General features: G+C 34.3%; 1 protein-coding gene across 4 annotated transcripts in view; it reads left to right on the top strand.

Annotated features, from left to right (window-relative positions):
• The first annotated feature begins 2,404 nt into the window (after positions 1 to 2,404).
• The window catches only part of LOC135080088 (hillarin), a 78,537-nt gene continuing 59,790 nt past the window's right edge, over positions 2,405 to 21,151 (top strand). The window contains exons 1-2 of one of the 4 annotated variants that reach the window (XM_063974766.1): positions 2,405 to 2,476; positions 14,010 to 14,246. In XM_063974766.1, coding sequence (XP_063830836.1) covers positions 14,097 to 14,246 — 150 coding nt within the window. In that variant the 5' untranslated portion in view covers positions 2,405 to 2,476; positions 14,010 to 14,096. The other 3 variants (XM_063974769.1, XM_063974768.1, XM_063974767.1) reach the window with 3 other exon arrangements.

The following is a 21,151-nucleotide window of genomic DNA, read 5'->3' as shown; positions in this document are numbered from 1 at the left end:
ATTTTTTGGTACTGCTTCGTTGATGTCTTTTACATAGAGGTTACATCCGGAAACTTTTATCGTACACTCAGTGGCACGAAAATGAGAACACCTTGATTTTTTCATACAAAATTACTCATGTTACAGTCTCTTAACCTTTAACTACTGACGTGGGGGCCTCTCAGGCCTTGCAAAAGTCAAATTGTTGAATTTCTCCTCTCCCACGTGCACGACACACCCGAATCTTTTAGTACCTTCGAGTTTCATTACGCCGAGGCTGTCAACAACGGTGCACGTGATTGCACGCGCAATTTCAGTAGGTAAATTAATTCTAAAGTTTCTTGTGGGCCTCTCAGGCCCCCACCTCAGTATTGGCGTAACTTTTTTTGTTTATAGTTTTCATTTAGTTGTCGTCTTTTCTTGAAATAATTTGAAAAAATCTATAATATGGAGCCCACAGTGCGTCGTCCGAGAGAAAGCGGTATTTCGGAAGTAAAAATAACCAGCATTTAACGAAAAATAGAAGAACAGTAGTTTTTGGCACGTATGCTAGGAAATGATAAGCCTGTACCTGTCTATCAAGATTTAAACGATGAAACCAAGTGCCATACATGTATTTTAAATATTCAAATGAAATCTACATTTTAAAAACATGTATGGCTTCCTTCTCTGAGCAAAGCAAGTTTATCCAGACTGTGTTTAATTCACAGTATTTGATGTGTGTAATTTTTTTCCCCCTATTTCATATTAGGATTACTGATTTATCATTAGCTAAAAAGACTATTGAAAATTAAGATTCTAAGTTGATTTGTTGAATTTATGAATATTTTTCATGAAAACTTTGTGAATCATGATTTCATGAGATTTTTGCCAAAAATGCTACAATGTTTTCTAAATATTGAAATAATACGTACTTATTAACAAATAATTTACATAAAAATCGTTTTATTGTATTTAAATATAACCACTATTAATAATTATTAAACATAAAACCCTAAAAAGATTTTATATTTTTAAATATAAGCACACATAAGTGCGGGCCTCTCAGGCCCCCACGTCAGTGTTTACGTGAAATTAAATCCACCTCAGTAGCTAAAGGTTAACAAAATTATAACATACATATCATTGCAACAATGCATGCTGATGGATAGCTTAAAGTCATTAAGTTACATTTTTAAAGTTACAATTAGCGTATTTTTTTTTTTCAAATACATAATACTATACATATGGTTTAAATAACCAGCTTTTGGTCAGTTTTTGTAAAACAACAAATACATTAAAAAGTTTTCATATTACAGCGATTTCGATATCTTCATTGTTTAGTCAATAATATAAAACACACTTTGAGACAGTTCCAAATATTAACACAGGTAAAAAAGCTGTTGACCTTTTATCTTTCCACGTAAATACGTTTATGCTATATTTTTTAATTTTTTAACACAAGATAGAGCCATAATGATAGTTGTTTTTTTTATAAAGGTCACTTTTTCTTGACAGTACGTACAATCGTAGATCAAAGACTGAAATAAAAGACGACCAAAAATACAGAATTCAAATTTTGAATTTTTCCTTCCAAGTACATACTTCTTACATTATTTCAAAATTCGAGCCCGAAAGCATGCCACGGCTATCCACGTAGGTTTTATTCCAATTTGGCCCTTGCTACTTAGGTGGTAGAGTGCTGGCATGGTGGCAAGTGGCGTGGAGGTAGGGTTTACTTTCTCTGACGATTTCGTCCGGAATGCCCGATGTGCCGACTGGCCGTGGAGCCTCACGCCGGTTGCGGCAAACACTAAAAGAAAACAGAGGCGTCACTTGGTATGCTTTGTAACTTTTCTGCCTTTTTTTGGCATACAGCTCAATTTTAAAGTTAGAGTGTAGAAAATTTCAATTGTTACTCTAGTTTTCCTTAACATTGTTTGTTTGCCATATTACAAATTAGCTATGTTGTATTTTTACCAATTGTTTTTATTATTATTTATTGAAAATTAAAAAGCTGATTTATTATGTAAATACATTATGTTTTCAATTCAGTTTTTCGCTGTTTAATCCTACTTGTCGTCAAGCAAAATATCGTATAATAATGGAGTTTCAGTCTCTTTCAGTCAACCGGTGACTCTTTTTCCAACAATTTTCAAGTTAGATTTTCAAGATTTGATTTGTTTTATATAATTATTATTAAATCAATATTATTTACTCTGTTCTTAAACATTTTAACTTGCAGTCTGAATAGCTTTTTCATAAACGAATTTCCTTTCTGTTTGCGAGAAAAACATTTCTTGAAAAATCTTGTAAAATATTATCCTTAAGTTACGATAACCATACAAAGCCTCTCAGAGGCCGCACACCATTATCCACAAAACCAACCTTTAAAGCACCCCATAGGTTCTTTGTCGAGTCGACGCTCGTACACCGTAAACAATCGCGAGCAGTTCACAACCGGCCCCCGCGAGAAACGCGCGTCGCGACTACACGACAAATGACCACCCAATAACAGGTGTTCTGTGACCATTATCCACAAATTAAGAAAAAACAAACGACAAGATTCATTCGCGTTCGATTTTCAAATTCCAAGTGTAATATACCGTTACCAACTTACCCGTTAGCGCGTGTGTAGTGGTATTGTGCTGTGAGGCTGGATGGGCCATGGAAATAATACAGTTTGGTCTCCACAGATTATGTTAGAAAAGTTTTAAGGCGATTCGCTGGCAGGTTTGAACGGCAGAGTTTTGCTGCAAAAAGTTTGTATTAGAGAGAATAAGCCTGTAGTTAAATTAACTTTTACAGACATTTTACATTTAAGAACAATTTAGTTTTAGCTTTAGAAACTATAGTAATGTTATTTTGTACAATAAGAATATTATTAAATAACTAAATCGTATGTTAAGTATTTCGAAGGTCTCTACATTCAAAGTCACATTATAAATTCAGTTTTACACAAATACCTAAGCGTAAAATGTCACGAAAACCTTCACCAAAAGGTTAAAAGATTGTTAATTGTATTTTACAATGTATCAAATATTTCGTTTAAGAATATTACGTAGGCACAAACATTTGACTTTCAAAAAAGTTTTGTTCAAAAATGTGTATTTAAGTAAAACGACGTAGAGTTAGCACTAAAACATAAATTTTGGATTCGAAACACAAGCCAATTAGACACGGTAAGCAGCTTCCATGGAACGCCGCAAAAAACAAAACATTTCGATTAAAAAACTGTAAACAATAAAATTAATATTGTGCCTGTGATTGTACCATAAATGTGAAATTCGATCATTTCTCCCAATACCAAATTGTATTTTTTAAATAAATAACTATCTAAAAAAATAATAGAAAATATAGTAATAAGTACAGAACCTCTTCCTTTTCTGAAGTTGGTTAAAACAGACACACGGTCACATACAGGAGTATTGTTTAATTCAAGATGGTTCTCGAAAATAGTAAAATCTGCTAGTCTAGTGAGATATCTTCCATTCATTTATTTCTAACTTAATATACATAATTAAAAACTAGTAATTCCATGTTTTTAGCTACCAATTCGTCCTTCGTAAGTTTTTCTAAGCTTAATTAGGTATTCCTAGTTGAATGAGTCCAATAACTTGTTAAAAACATTTTTATATCAGACATTTTATGTAAACTAAAATGCTGATTGTATATTTATTATACACGAAACACTCATAAAGATGTTGGAATTTTACATTTTCATTCTAAAATCACTAATAAGCCTTCGATTTATTTTTAAACCTTCTTTTAAATTCAGGGAAATCCGTAAATATGTTAAAACTTAAGTGTTATTGGATATGACCTCTAGAATATTAATTTTGTATTAACATTAACTTGCTAATTGATATCGATCGACACTAAAACGTTTTATTAACTATTTCCTATTTGATTAGATGATTTGACACCAGTTTACCTTTGAAAGAATTCATAATTAATTATGTTGTGCGAATCATGCGTGTGTAGATTTATTTGTTTCAGATTTAGTTGCTCTTATAGAAATAGAGATACAAAAAAACTTTAATAGAGAAACACGAGTATCAACGTTTTGTTAATGAATTACATTAACTGTAAAATGACACGTCGAGAGCCGTATCTCTCTATTTTAGTTGAAATGGAACGTGAAAGTTTAAAATCTTATAGAAAAAGAACTTTATTGACACAGTATTCAATAAAGTTGATACCTAATGTGGGATTTATTACACTGTTCGGTTATCTTATAGCAATAGCAATTCAATATCCTATACCAAAGCAATCGGTACCTATGTAATAAATAAACTAACTTTGTACTACTAAGGCTGAGTTGCACCACCTAACTTTGACCGTTACTTTAAGGATAACCAATGTACTATTTTGAATGGAGTTTGACGTTTGTCAAAGTTAAAGTAAGATGGTGCAACCCAGCCTAAGTAGAGCTAAGGGAAAAAGTCACCAGCGTCACGATAGAGTTCTCAGAAAATCCTGAAATATCTTTCACACCAACAGTGACCAATAAAAAGTAATTGAATTACCATTTAGTTAATCCTATCTGATTACCACCTGAAAAAGCCAGCTGACTACTCACCAGGCCACGAAGGCATAACAAGTTCGTATCGAAATCAGTCCAGCAGGTACTTGACACGTCGATTGCGCAAGCTATCGGAATTGCTGTTGAGAAAGTGCTGTTAAACAATAGAAACAAGAGCTGTTTAAATGATGGTCTTGATAAACGGTTGTAAGCTGAATGAAGGCTTTTTTAATTGGGACAAAATGTACTGAACTAATACGTGCTTATAATTATTATGTACGTTATGTACATGTTTTGAAAGTTGTAAGTTATTTTTTAAGCTATTTGTTTTGTAGAGCAGGTACAAATTATATAAATTACAAACAAAATTATGAAGGCTAGCTGTGCCCGCGACTTCGTACCCGTGAAAATAGTTTCAATGACATTTCCCGTTTTTGCAACATTTATCTTTACTGCTTCGCCCCTATTGGCTACAGGGTAAAGTTTTATAGCTTAAAGCTTTCCTCGATAAATGGGCTATCCAACACAAAAATATTTTTACAAATCGGACCAGTAATTCCTGAGATTAGCGCGTTCAAACCAACTCTTCAGGTTTATAATATTAAAAATAGATTGGCAAAAACTGGCATGTAATAATATATCTATGTTGAATCACCTATATTTTTGAATAATAAACTTAAATATTAATAAACTTATTCGTTCTTATTTATTATCTAACAGAAATAGACGACTTATGTAGCTCATCATTTGCACATTTTTAATTATTTAAAATGTTTGAAGCTAACGACTGAAATAACGCAGGAAGTAACTAAAGTTCGTAATAAGAATAAAAACATAAAAAATGCATAAATAATCCCTTTAACGACCATTAAGAACATCTTCAGTACAAAGAGAAACTACGATTATACAATATTTCACGCTCTGTTTGACTTAGCGTAATGAGATCAAGACACCTGCCTTAGAACTTAGGCCATGTTCATTGGGAAATAGTAAAAGCAGTTACAATCTCCCTCCCACGTGTGCCCACGCCTTAATAATATCCATAGACTACAGACCATTGACCAATACTGGCCAAAACGATCACCTACGTACAGTATATCGAAAGTAAAAATCAACTTTAACACTCTAAACTTAAAAAAAACACTTTTACAAAGCTCTTAAATGACTCAAAAACCATAAACTCCATATAAAAACTTGCTAAATCGATACTAGCCTTCCCAGAAGTCTATTCTTATGTAAATTGCTTTTATTTACTTCTATATTGACAATTTTAATGTGTTTCGTTCTATTCTTTCAATAAAACACGTTTAAAATTTAACTGATGGTTTATTATACGTGATTTCCACTATGGTGCCATGAATTACTTTATTGCTATTAAGTAAGGAATGTGCTATGATCCAATAGGCCTACGTCATTCTACCATGAGGTCAGAAAATCCCATCGTGGTCATTTAGTTTCTTCGATTGAAAATAATTGACAATCAATACTTATTAAAGTTTGATTATGATTTTAAAAATAATAGAATTTAATAAAAATACTGGCTGGATTTATATCCTAACTTATTTCATATACATGTGGATTGAGTGATCCTTGCTTCAATCTTAACAAAAATCGAGGAAGTTTTACTTAAAATATGTTAAAACATTGCGATGAAGTTTAAAAATTTGTTAAACCTAAGATAAAAATGTTATGGCCAATAAATAGGAGCACTCATACCGCACGCTTTAAGAAAACGTCAACATGTTTATTTCAGAAAATAAAGCCTTTCCACTTCTTTTTATAGTATTGAAAAATTGTTAAGAATATGTTAAAACTATTAACAAATTCAGAAATTCCTTGCACGTCCCGTTCCAAAGTTATGACGATTATTTAGGATCACTCACACCGCACACGGGCCGTATGAGTGCTCTTCAAAATAATGACTTTTTATTAATAAATACGTTTTATTTCTGTTGGGAAATGTGTGCAAACTGACGAGCGAATTTGTTAAAGAATAAGTGTGACAAAACTTAAAAGCTGAAGGAAGAAATTAACCTTTATTCTTTCCTCCAATATGCCGTGTGAGTGATCCTTACTTTTACCTCTATCTGCTCATATGTAGTTCGTAGGCAGACTGAGATAGTATCTAAAATTGTTAATTGTTTTTAACAATTATTTGGCATATATTTTGCTTTTATTAAGGTCATAATTTAAGAAATATCAGGCTTAGATGATTCCTAAAGGAAAATGGTGATTAGGGTACGTATGATTTTTTATTTTGAGAGACTGTTTCGATTCATCAGAAGTTTACATGTGAGATTTAATAATATTATTTTATCGTAGGTATTTTATAGTCCAACCAAAAAAAACAGTTTTGTTGAGAAATTTGTAATTTATTTAAATAAAACCGTGAGTATCTTTCTCAATTCATATTACAAGTCAAATTTGAATTCAATCCTATGAACAATTGTAATGTTTCTTTATTTCTATCATTCAAGATGTAGGGGTAAACCACTAAAACTCGCGCTACTGCCGACCGCGGCGACGGACGCCCCCCGCGAGTTTTAGCGGAGGCCCCTAAACCTACTACATATTAGATTGCATTGGTTTTGCATTGTCACGTCTGACGAATCGGAACAGTCTCACAAAATAAAAAATCATATGTACCCTAATCAACATTTTCCTTTAGGAATCATCTAAGCCTGATATTTCTTAAATTATGACCTTAATAAAAGCAAAATATATGCCAAATAATTGTTAAAAACAATTAACAATTTTAGATACTATCTCAGTCTGCCTACGAACTACATATGAGCAGATAGAGGTAAAAGTAAGGATCACTCACACGGCATATTGGAGGAAAGAATAAAGGTTAATTTATTCCTTCAGCTTTTAAGTTTTGTCACACTTATTCTTTAACAAATTCGCTCGTCAGTTTGCACACATTTCCCAACAGAAATAAAACGTATTTATTAATAAAAAGTCATTATTTTGAAGAGCACTCATACGGCCCGTGTGCGGTGTGAGTGATCCTAAATAATCGTCATAACTTTGGAACGGGACGTGCAAGGAATTTCTGAATTTGTTAATAGTTTTAACATATTCTTAACAATTTTTCAATACTATAAAAAGAAGTGGAAAGGCTTTATTTTCTGAAATAAACATGTTGACGTTTTCTTAAAGCGTGCGGTATGAGTGCTCCTATTTATTGGCCATAACATTTTTATCTTAGGTTTAACAAATTTTTAAACTTCATCGCAATGTTTTAACATATTTTAAGTAAAACTTCCTCGATTTTTGTTAAGATTGAAGCAAGGATCACTCAATCCACATGCACATACTTATTTCTAGTAGAACTAGGTACCACAGATGTAGATCTACAGGTCTATTCTATTATGATCATAATAGAATAGACCTGTGTGTCATCATCATCATCATCATCATCATTTCAGCCACAGGACGTCCACTGCTGAACATAGGGCTCCCCCAATGACTTCCACATCGCGCGGTTGGTATCGGCCTGCATCCAGCGCCTTCCTGCTACCTTTATCAGGTCATCGGTCCACCTTGTGGGTGTGTGTAGGCTCTTTTAATTTACTTTACATAGAACGAAATAAAATTACTTATAAACAAGATTTGTATACCTAGTTTGGTATTGCTTTTCAATAAAATGGTGAGTATCAAAATTTTGCTTTGAGCTCAAATGGCAGCCATGTTAATTCAACCACTATTATTACGCTCTAGTGAATTTCTCGTAGTTAATGTTCAAATTTGCACGGCGCAATACGGAAATAAATATGAATAAATATTACCTAACCAATGATATATTATACCAACAAAAACTACAATCACAAACGTAAGATTTGCAATTTGCATCTATTGTTCTTTTCATAGTCCATTATCAAGCTCATTCGATTTCTACCTCGAGAAAAGTTGATTTATCACTGAAATTGACGGCGTAATTATTATTTATCATTGATTTAATTATTACATTTTCCAACGATAATATATCGGCACTCGTCACGCTACTGTCCGAGGCAAATTATCCTACAACACTTCATACAAACTTTCTAATACATTTTACGTTTAATTACTTAAAATTGCTATAATACTAAAGATAAATAAACCAGTTATTTTTACTATTCGTTGCGTGCACATTTGGAAACGTGTTCATGACGTGATTAAAGTTTTAAAAACAGTACGAGTAATGTTTCGTTCCTAATATTTTATTTGGTGCTCTTTTTTTAAACTTTATTTATTTGTTTACAAAATCCACAGCTCCAATTGTTTAAAGTTCACTTAATTACACAATTTTCTAAGCCTAGTTTCTAAACAATGACACTTTCAGTTTGCGAAGACTTGTCAATTAATTTTTACGATATAGTTTAGTCGAGAAGAAAGCTAGTGTTTGTCAACTACAGTCTACTTCAGACTTTACATTTTTGCTACAAAATAGCCCGTATTTTAAAGAGATAAGACTCCATTGAGATTAACTTGATGTGTTGTCATCTGTACAAGCAAAAATATAGGAAACCGTATACTAACATTATAACTGGCAAAGTGACTCTAGAAAAGCAAAGATGGGACTACACAATGAATCTATACTTATAATAAATCTGTAGAGAGGTCAATTCTGTACATGAAATATATTTTCAAAATAACTATCAGGGGGTGATTAGTGATCGATACTGATGCCAAAAATGCAATCAGTAAAATTTTTGTCTGTCTGTCTGTCTGTATGTTCCTTATAGAAACAAAAACTACTTGACGGATTTTAACGAAACTTGGTACAATTATTCTTCGTACTCCTGGGCAGGTTAAAGGATACTTAGGAATTCCGACGGGCACGGGAATAGGCTAGTTTCCTAAAAAAATTTTTTTAGTCCGTCATGTTTAATATCAAAAAATATTGGACACATATATTTTTATTTGTCAATCTAACAAATAATTACATAGTTATGGTGCGTTGAAGTTCCGCACGACGTCACAACGTGCGGCACTTTTATGCACGCATTGACGTCACGGGCCTCTTCTTATGAACTTTGGCGCGCTTTATCTCTTTAAATTTTCATTAGTTTGAAAAAGTGAAAAATACGTGTAGAGTTTTTTTGATAAGTTAACTGACGGACTAAATAAAACTCTTGCTTTATGACCCAGGAAACATCCCTATTAGCGGGAAAATCCTTTTGTATGAAAAATCTAAACTGCTTAAGTTAGACGCTTGAAATTTGGCATGCAGGTACCTTAGTAAGCTTAAAGCTTAGTTACAACAGGATATTGCAAAATTCCCACGGGAACGGGAGTTAGCGGGAAAAAACATTTGTATGAAAAATCTAAACCGCTTAAGTTAGACGCTTGAAATTTGGCATGCAGGTACCTTAGTAAACTCAAAGCTTAGTTACAACAGGATATTGCAAAATTCCCACGGGAACGGGAGTTAGCGGGAAAAAACATTTGTATGAAAAAATCTAAACCGCGTAAGATAGATGAAGGGGGTAATACGGGATCCACGCGTACGAAGTCGCAGGCGGCCGCTAGTCGTAAATAATATCAGTCCTACTAAATAAATAATATATTATAGCACATCTTGACTTAAAATAAGTAAACAACAGTATAGGTACTTATAGAGCCAGAAATAAAAAAAAAACTATCACACGTATTAAAAGAAATAAATAAATAGAATTCAAAAAGTAAAAATACCTTTATTTCTTAGATAATAATAGATAACTTTAGCTTTATCTTCCCAAAGTACTTTTTTTTTACAAAATTAATCAAAATTTTCTCAGCAAAGACTGAAAATGTAACAGAGCTAAATTTCGCATTTGTAAATGTCCAGAGTAGCTTCAATCGCTGCTACAATATAAACCCGATGACACACGTACGAGCGATTTAAAATCATAATAACTCCGCTACCAATTTGTCGAGTTAGAAATTGTCTGGTATTATTTAGCGGTGAAATGTTGGGAGATGTGATGCGGAGCGGCGCGTGCGCGTAGTTATATCGGCACGTTCCAATACTTGGCGATTGCGCGCGCGCAAGTCATGAAATACAGCGATTATAACCCTCCTTCTGGAGAAGTCGGGTAAAAAGAAAGAAAGCAACGTTTATTACATGACGTCACATAATATAAATTGGTAAAAACATAATTTGTAACCTAAGCTAGCCTAGCACTAAAAAGACGAAAACAATTAGTTTTTGTGGCTGTCTCTAGAACTAGTGTCTTTAACTTTAGCTCTCTCTCTCTATTTTATTTTCTATATCTGTAGAGAGGTCAATTCTGTACATGAAATATATTTTCAAAATAACTATCAGAGGGTGATTAGTGACCGATACTGATGCCAAAAATGCAATCAGTAAAATTTTTGTCTGTCTGTCTGTCTGTCTGTCTGTCTGTCTGTCTGTCTGTCTGTCTGTATGTTCCTTATAGAAACAAAAACTACTGGACGGATTTTAACGAAACTTGGTACAATTATTCTTCATACTCCTGGGCAGGTTATAGTATACTTAGGAGTATCCCACGGGAACGGGAATTAGCGGGAAAATCCTTTTGTATGAAAAATCTAAACCGCTTAAATTAGACGCTTGAAATTTGGCATGCAGGTAACTTAGTAAACTTAAAGCTTAGTTAAAACAGGATATTGCGAAATTCCCACGGGGACGGGAGTTAGCGGGAAAAAACATTTGTATGATAAAATCTAAACCGCGTAAGATAGATGAAGGGGGTAAAACGGGATCCACGCGTACGAAGTCGTGGGCGGCCGCTAGTTCTTCAATAAAACTTCAATAATTATGTAAGGCCTGGTTTCCACCAAAACGGAGAGGATTGGTGTTCGAATAACGAAGAGCTTAGGTGATATGGAAATGACGAAATCTGACTGGATATTCAAACACAAGATGTGCGCTTTGGTGGAAACCAGGCTTTATGAGTGAACGAAAACAAAAGAGAGAGATGCCTGGTTTTAAACATTAAAATTGTAAGTGTTTTCTGAGCATGTGGACAGTCTCTCGCTTTGTGTAGTGCAACTCTAGGAGAGCCTAATTTTAGGACTCTCTCTATTTAGTTACTCACTCACTAGTCACTATGTTCAGACATCAGCAGTCTGACTATACATTTTCGTTGGAAAGTTTGTCCTATCAACACAACAACAACAAGCACATAGATACCAAAGTATTTAGCTAAACGTACCGTTAGACCTATTGGCGCAAGTACACTATGCGGAAAGTTTCCAAGTCGAAGCGCTAGCCTGCACACCGAAGTATGGGCGACGTACAGATATGGGAAGGAGAAAGTAAACGAGATGGTGTTCACACTATTACGTCTTGGCCATTTGACGCATAGTGTACTTGCGCCTTATAGGATTGTATCGCTCGCTCAATCTCCTGACTTGTCCCACGCCCCAGCCCGAAGCAACACGCAACCAGCGTGCGTATCTTAGTTAATAATGCACTCGGATGAGGAACAGATGCTATTGTATCGCAAAATTAACGGTCTCTACGTCCGAGGAATCAACAAATTGCGGACTCGTGCGCAGAAAAACGCGCAGTGACCAGTACGGTGATTAGATCGCGCTGATTACTATTTACTACCTGTGATACAATTATTGCACGACTCTGAAGTCCGGTGAACGTGTTTTCGTCAAGATCCGCCTTAGTCTGCAGCAAATATACAAACAACACTGTGCATAAAATTTCCACCACTTTTGATAAATAGGCTCGTAGATGACTGAAACATGAAATCTATCGTGGCTAACTGTCAATAAAATTAAATTTAAATTGAAATGGTACTGTCAAGTGGCGACATATTTTTGGATAAATTGAATTATTCGGTAGTATTTACAAATTATTTGAATAAATAAAGTCCAAACTACATCATTTTTCCCAGTTCAAATGGCTCTTAATAATTTTTTTTTCAGTGTGTTACTTACAAAATGATAATTAATGATAGAAAATGAACCAAGAAAGTTTTTAATGTTTTTACACAATATTTATGTAGAGTTAGAGCTAAAACAATTTTTTTTTAATTCTTTATCAACTCTTACAAACACCTAAGCTTTACAAATCTTGTGATCTTGAGAACAATAGTTTTCTATTAACAGTAAAGTAGACCTAATTAACAAACTAAGTCAGAAAATTCATATTTTTTTATAAATCTTTGAATTGTCCAAATGAACAACTTTTTATTGGTAAAATGATCATGTAAAGTTGATTTTCTCAGGCTTTTTGTTTGTTTTTTACCGATATAAAACAAAGCACGGTAAATACTCAGTTGCTGTCATCACAGCAACACCAAACTTTTTACCCACAGAGGATGGCGGCGCGGCGATTCCATGCTCTGTGTTTTTACCCGACTGCGCCAGAAGGAGTGTTATTTTATTATACAGACATGAGTCACACACTCAATGGGGGAAATTAGTCGAAGTAGGCAGTAGATAGGAAAATTATAAACCTAGGTGTTTTTTAAACTACTTTTGTCAAAAAGTAAAATCCAACCAAGTTTACAAATAAAAACGATTTACGATTTTATTCAATAATTTAAAAAAATCATATTATAGAGATTGATAAACTACGCAAAATCAGCTAAGTAGTTAAAATCAATACCTTATTTATTATCTATTACACCAAATATCTTTGACCATATAATTAATAGCTTAACGCTTTGCATAGGCCAAATTGGATAATGCTAGCAAGGCATCATCTTCTATATCTATATCTATTATATAAAAGAAAGTCGTGTTAGTTACTCCACTTATAACTCAAGAACGGCTGAACTGATTTAGCTGAAAATTGTCAGGGAGGTAGTTTAGAGCCAGGAGAAGGACATAGGATACTTTTTATCCCGTTATTTATTGCCATTAAGGCGGAACAAAGTTCGCCGGGTCAGCTAGTTAATTCTAATCTAAACTACACCGAATCACCATGTTTTCGCGGTGGTAGTTCAGTCGTTTACCCCAACTGACCACAAACGGAGGGTGCTGTAGATCAATAAAGTTGAGTGGCACAGGTGAAGTTTTATTCGGACAGCCCTGCTATTAAGTTTAGGAATTGGTATTGTTTTAAAATCCACAACTTCGTGTGGTGCATAATTTTTCACTTTACAATAAAGTTTTTAATACATAATACTCTACTTCACTTGAAAAGAAAAATTGTCTCTTCACGAGGAAATGCAATTATTTGATATCAAAAGTTACAAAAAACCTTTAAAAGTAGAAAAGAGAATCGATCTCTTATGAATATGTATGCATAAGTAGACACTTACAATATCAAATACAATCTACGGGTCTTTTGAAAAGTAGAAAAAGTTAAATAAATAACACGACCAGCGATGTTAAGCTGATCTTGTCTAAAACCAAAGTAAATAAAAACAAATGATTATCACGAAACTTTTTAAAATTTAGAACCACGAACTTTCAATAAAATTAAATACTCAAGCCAATCTCGATGAAAACAAACGCACATCAAAAACAAATGACGTTTCAAAAAAAGAAATCGATCACAAAAGAATCTTGTCGTAAACAAAAACGCATCTTAACGCGTTCGAATCCACAGGCGGCAGTGTACGTAAACAAGTGAAGCTCAGTGACGCTCAGTGAAGCTCAGTGAAGTGTTGTGAAGTGCGCGAACTATGTCGTGACCATGTACAGGCCCAACTTCTACGAGAGCACCTGCTTCAGGTGTAACGAAATAGTGTACCAGGTGGACCGGGTCGGTCCGCTGAAGGACTTCACTTTCTTCCATAGTGGGTGCTTTAAGTGCGCTGTCTGTGGGACCAAGTTGACTTTGAAGGTAAGATGTTTTAGTTATTTATTAGTTAGTTAATTCATTCATTAAAGATAAGATAAGAAAAACTTGATTAAAAAGGAATTATACTCAGTCAGTCCGTTTTACAAATCATGTGCTGGCAAAATGAGCACAAAAACAATAAATTGGCAGCTTTTCGACAGACAGTTATAGGAGTATCAATACATTTTTGTCCGTAAAATACCTAATTTTATATTTTTTGTTTTGTTCAACTAAAATGTTCAATAACTAAATGTATTCATGAAAAATATCATGAGCAAAAAACTTTAAGCATAAAATTTTATTTAAATGGTACGAACGAAAGATTATGAACTTATCCAGTGAAAGCTTAATACGTGAATATTACAGAATAAGCTTTCTTAATTCAGACATTATTGCAAAAATAAAACATTCAGTATAATAATGTACGCGTACTCGTGTAAGGTTTAATGGCACTTGTTTTTCGCAACGTATTTTTTACTAACTAAAACATACTAGGCATATAGGTATGTTTAACAATAAATTGTCGAGATAACGTTAATTTGCAATTACTTTGCGTTGGGACTTCACCTAAACTACAATTACTGATCCAATTCCATGCATTTTAATTAGCATTTAAGTACTTATTTAAAATTTTAAAGAGTTTCTTTAAAAAGCCATTAAAAGGCTTATCAAAACGGGTTCCGTGGCACCAGAGGCGATAAGAAATGGCAAGGTCGCGCAAATGCCACCTGGAGGTCGCGAGGATCCGAGGTTACTCCAACACGAATTTCAAAGTGTATTTTGTTAAACATGCATTTTTAACGCAATAATATTCTACTCGGAACTCAAATGCAACATAGTAATTACACTACGCGTTAAACTTTTTATCGGTATATTGGAGAATTTGTAGACACAACAGTATAGATATTACCTACTCGTAATTAGACTGGAGCCTACTGACCTTCACAGCTTTACAGGACATAAAAGTACAGCACACGACAATATGTCAATCACATCTATGTAAAGAATGTAAACTGTATTATAATATTCTGCGTTACCTACCTAAAAAATCGTAAAAAGAAACTTGTAGTTACGAGTAGCTTGTTTTTCTATTGAAAATGAGTAGAGTCACCAGACTATCCACAACATAGGTGCCAACTACTAGTCGTTAGCCTCCACCAAGGAATGTTAAGTACCTATAAGGCTATCTCTCGCTATTTTTCAGTCACCTACTTTTCTATCTTCTTTTTATTTTTCTATCTACCTACTTTTCTATTTTCTATCTGTCCATCGAAAATTCGCCCAAATGGAACTATTTAATATCACTGCCATTTCACAATCCAAGGGACCGTAGAGCCTCGTTGACCGCATTCATGCTCGTAGGCAGCGGTTCGCCTTGCGCTGCGCTTCTCGCTGAAATTGGATCGGCTGTGTGCGTGGGCGCACGTTACGTCACACCTTTCATTGTAGGCTTAACTTGGTCATTCACAAGATGATGAAGAAATGCGCATGAGTGCCCACATTTGGTATTCTGAGAGGGCCAAGATATTTAACAAAGTAGTGGTAGGGAGAGAATTTGGGAGGTCTAATTTTCCTGAAGTTATAAAACACAATAATTTCAAGTAAAATCAGGGATTTAATTAATGCTGCTGACAATGCCATTCTTGTAGCGGAGTTTTGGGCTGACATTGAGTAGGTTTGTTGTCGACACGATGAAGAAGAAGTAAAATGAGATTTTGTTATTATTATTTTTATTACATAGTTTATTTCTTGCTTTTTTGTAGACCTTGTTGTTACCAGTGAAGGTTGGTGGTTCATTGGAACGTGAGCGTGACTGTAACGCCACTGAAAAAAATTAAACAACAACATGCACATTTTTTTCTGTTTTTTTTTCAGTAATATTTTTTTCTAATTATTAATTCACGGCTCAAGATTTATTTGTCCATTTCGACGTGTGTTTGACTCTGTTGACGTTTCATTGACAGTTTTAACATAAATTCGCGCGGAATATTTTTGTGAAATGGCTCTAGAAATTAGCTAAGCTACTGAACCATTTTTTATAAAATTCAAATTAGTCATCACGGGATCCCTGCAATTAAAAAGGCTGTTATAAAAATTGTTAGTAAAGATATATTACTATTCATAGTATTTGAATACGTGTGCGTACGTAAAGACATGTTTCAGAGTGTCAACACAGCTTGTGATATTTCTTAGTCATCCTAAAGTAAAGACTTTCCTCTGTTTATGACTTATCATTACTATATGTATACGCGTTTATAAAAATAAAGATGTAAAATTATGAATTATGTAATTATTTAGTAAGCACTCACATTACGCATCCAGGTTTTTTTTATCCACAACGAGAAAGCTCTTGGATTATTGCAGATGTTATGTTACAATTTGTCAGTTTTTTGAGCTGTGAAAACGCAACTTTCCATAGATTTTGTAGCGTAAAGGCGTAATGGAATCTCACAAGCTAGCGAACTCAATATTGATTTCGAAGCTAATGCTAGAAATCTATTTTTTACAGTAAATTTAAAATTGAGTCGGTTTTTAGGACTAGAATGAACCATCAAAAAAAGTTGTATCTAGTCTTGTCAAAAATACCCAAGAATTTCTGTAACAGACCAATATACGCGAGTGAAGTCGCTTCCAAAGCTAATGCTATAACAGATGAATGGGTACTATGTTAATAACCATATTGAACTCGAATCAAACAAAATGATTCATTCATTTAACATGAGTCACAGCGATTCAGTAAACAATTAAACTGCTCTGTATAATTATCGGCAACGTTCATCTCTCTGGGACCGGCTAACGGGTGCTGTGTGCGGTTTTACTCTGATTGAAATATAGGTCTCGGTTTAAATCACTTTTCCGATAGTGCTTGTTGTTTGGACAAACGACTGGGCCACTTTTCAGCCTGAAAAGCAGATTCGACACGAAATTCACACGTGATATGATTTTACATGTATTATTATACTGAAACTGATTTGTTCATGCCAATAATGCACTTTTTAGGGTTCCGTACCTCATAAGGAAAAAACGGAACCCTTATAGGATCACTTTGTTGTCCGTCCGTCCGTCTGTCAAGACCCTTTATCTCAAGAACGCGTGAACGTATCAAGCTGAAATTCACATGAAATACTCAGGTCTATTGTCCCTTTAAGCTGTGAAAATATCAAACTTCTAAGCCAAGCCAATCAAAAGTGTTAGGGATATATTAAGTCCGCTACAGAGCAATAAACACAGTGGTTGGTAGTAACATAATAAATATATTGGTATCAAAGCACACGTAGAATATTTACAATAGAGAGTTCGGCACAGCCATTACACAGCTAAAGACAACATCACATTTGAATATAAATGACAGTTCTATCATAGCGGTTCCAGCTAGCCAGCTCTACGTTATACAGCATGAAGGTGCTCATCAACACACCCCCTCAACTCATGCTTTATACAAGGCACTAGAGTACGCGCAACCCTAACCCTTTACTCAGCAAGTGATGCCTTATACGAGGCAAAGGTTTGGTGAAAATATCTGCCAGCATATTTTCAGTTGCCAAATGTTCTAAAGTTATCGACTTATTGTCACGCAGCACATCCCTTATAAAGAAATGCCTAATGTCGATGTGCTTACTTTTCGCGTGATAAACACCGTGATCTTCAGCTAGACAGATAGCAGCCAAGTTATCAGCATGCATGCTTACCTTAGACCAATGGTGAAGACCAAGTTCCTTCAGTAAGCCATTCAAATACACTGCTTCTTTCATAGCTTCCGCTAAACTTACAAATTCAGCCTCACAAGTCGATGTCGCAACGATGCGTTGCTTTTGTGATGCCCATGAGATACCTGCTCCGCCTAAAATGAAAACATAGCCGGTAAAAGATCGTCTATCTGTTTCACAGTTACCCCAATCTGCATCCGCATAACCTTGAATGCACTTACCCATCGGTTTAAATGTTAAACCCTGAGTAATCGTACCTTTTAGGTACCTAAGGATCCGCTTTGCAGCTCTCCAATGAGTTTCCTGAGGATTCTCTGAAAATTGTGCGAGTTTTGCCGTCGCGTTCGCGATATCTGGTCTAGTCGCTACGCTCAAGAACATAAGTGCCCCTATGAGTTCTCGGAACGGAAAAGACTTTCCTCCTTCATCCTTCTCTTTGCCACTCATAGCTATCTTTCCCATCTCCATTGGAGTTTGTACAGGATTACAGTCATCCATGTTAAATCTCTTCAAAATGGTCTTTACATATCTCTCCTGTGACATGTGATATTCATTACCATTTTTCTTTATGTCGATCCCTAGACAAAAGGTTGCTTGGCCAAAGTCCTTTAGTTCAAACCTCTTTGCCAGTTCCTGCTTGAATTTATTTATGGTTTCTCTCTTGCGTGAAGCAATTAATATATCATCAACATAGATAACGACAAATAGGTCTGCTCCATTATTGTCACATTTATGATACATACAAGGTTCATTAAATGTGACAATAATGGAGCAGACCTACCTTACCAGACAACCCTTGTTAGGGATATATTAAGTCCGCTACAGAGCAATAAACACAGTGGTTGGTAGTAACATAATAAATATATTGGTATCAAAGCACACGTAGAATATTTACAATAGAGAGTTCGGCACAGCCATTACACAGCTAAAGACAACATCACATTTGAATATAAATGACAGTTCTATCATAGCGGTTCCAGCTAGCCAGCTCTACGTTATACAGCATGAAGGTGCTCATCAACAAAAAGATACAGCCGATTATGTCGATATTTTCAACAAATTTTCGACACTCGCAAAGGAATCAAAACCTATAGGATACTTCCCGTAAACTCAGAATCTTGAAATTTGGCATAAAGCATTGTCATATAATGCAAATATAGGAAAAATTGCGAAAATTACATTTTTTTAGTTATATAATATACCTAATAAAAATATTTTAATAAAATGAAACTTACTACCTTATTTCTCACGAACGAATAAAGGTATCAAATTGAAATTTATACCAAATACCTAGATCTATTGTCCCTTTAAGAAGTAAAAAAATCAAACTTCTAAGTTAACGCGATCAAAAGATACAGCAGTTTATACCGACACCTTAGACGAATTTCCGTCACACGCTAGGGAATCAAAACCTACAAGGTACTTCCTGTGAACTCAGAATCTTGAAATTCGGCACGAAGCAACGTTATATAGTACAGATAAAGGAAAAATTGCGAAAATGTTAAATTAGAAGTTATATAAAATTTAAAATATTATTTTTGCTTACATGACATAAAATATTTTTTTAATAATTATAATCTTACTACCTACCCTTTTTCACATGAACGCGTAGAGATATTAAAGTTGAAATTCATATCAAACACTTCTTAAATCTAATTGCCTCTAAACTGTGAGAAATTCTAAATCAACGCAAAAATTCAAAACGCTGAGGTAGGTACCTACCTATAATGCAAATATAGGAAAAATAAATAAATAAAGAATAATCATACCGCATATTTTGAAATTCGCCACTACTCGCAACGGAATCAAGTAAGTAATTTGATTTAATACGTCATAAATTGTAAACCGCTACGTTTGTACGGCGGAACCCTCGGTGTGCGAGCCCGACTCGCACTTGGCCGGTTTTTTTAATTGTAAAGTGAAATATGTAATTATAAATCTGAGTTACACCATCTTACTTTAATTTTGATAAACGTCAAAAATCTGTTAAACTCCATACAAAAAACCCCGGTTATCGTTATAGTTACGGTCAAAATTAGGTGGTGCAACTCAGTCTAAGATGTCAGATTCAGTTATGAACATACATTTCATACATTTCAATTAAAGTTCTACTTGGAACGTGTTTGTGTCCAGAAGAAAAGCGCTTCATAGTCATATGGCATCAGAACACATTGTTGTTGTTTACAAAAAATCTACGGTTTAATGTCGCAACCACAATATTACACAAGATGATAATATAAATATGACATGACTGATTCAATAATTATAATTACGCAACCCAACTTCGAGTCAACTTCAGTGTGCTTTTATTTATGCTATTAATATTATCCATAATGTTCACAATAAAACGCTTTTCTCTCAACAACTTCCTCTGATATCGAATTATCATCATCACAAACGTTACGACTAACTGAGCATATCATAGTCACATTATTCGTTAACTCTATTGTTAAATTCCAGTTTACCCAGACCCCTGCATTATCTATCAATCAGTGTGGGAAAGTTAAAACGATGGGTCAGGTTAAAGTGGTGAATACTATTGTGATTTGAATGGCTCTCAGCATTGTTAATTTATTATCCCCCAGGCAAAGTAAAATAGCGTTTAATTCCGTACATTTTCAACATTTACCGTTTAATTTCCGATCCACCTAATATAATGGCTTCATCGTTTCTGGGTTTAAGTTGTTATGTGTAATTTTTGAGATTGGCGAGACCTACTTCGGGACCATTAACGATATCCAGTTATTATGAAACTAGCTAGTTTATTTTCCAAATAAGTACGAAAATATTGTTATTTAGCGAAAGGTTTTCACAATTACTTCGTAAACCACATATCCCAAACGGTTACAAACACGATTGTACAATTTTGTTAAACTGTTCTGAAATATTATTTCATTAAAAAAATGTTTAGACTTCTAAAGAAAGACACACAGTTACTTTCACCTATTAAATAGAAAATAGATTCCACAAAACTCACAAATGTGGATGTATAAGTAGAAAAAAGATTCTACAAAACTCACAAAGTCAAAAATAATTTATAGCGACATGAATTCATGAATTACTGTTTATTTTCCTACATGTGACAGACAATGTGGGAAAGTGAAAATATCGAAACAGTCTGAGAAACGCACGCGCATGAATAGAATGATTCATACACGCAGTAATTGTATCAAATGGATTGTTCGATGAATACCGTCCAAA

Source organism: Ostrinia nubilalis, chromosome 17, assembly GCF_963855985.1.
Source record: "Ostrinia nubilalis chromosome 17, ilOstNubi1.1, whole genome shotgun sequence".
NCBI classification, from domain to species: Eukaryota; Metazoa; Arthropoda; class Insecta; order Lepidoptera; family Crambidae; genus Ostrinia; species Ostrinia nubilalis.
This window is presented reverse-complemented; position numbering and strand designations above follow the sequence as displayed.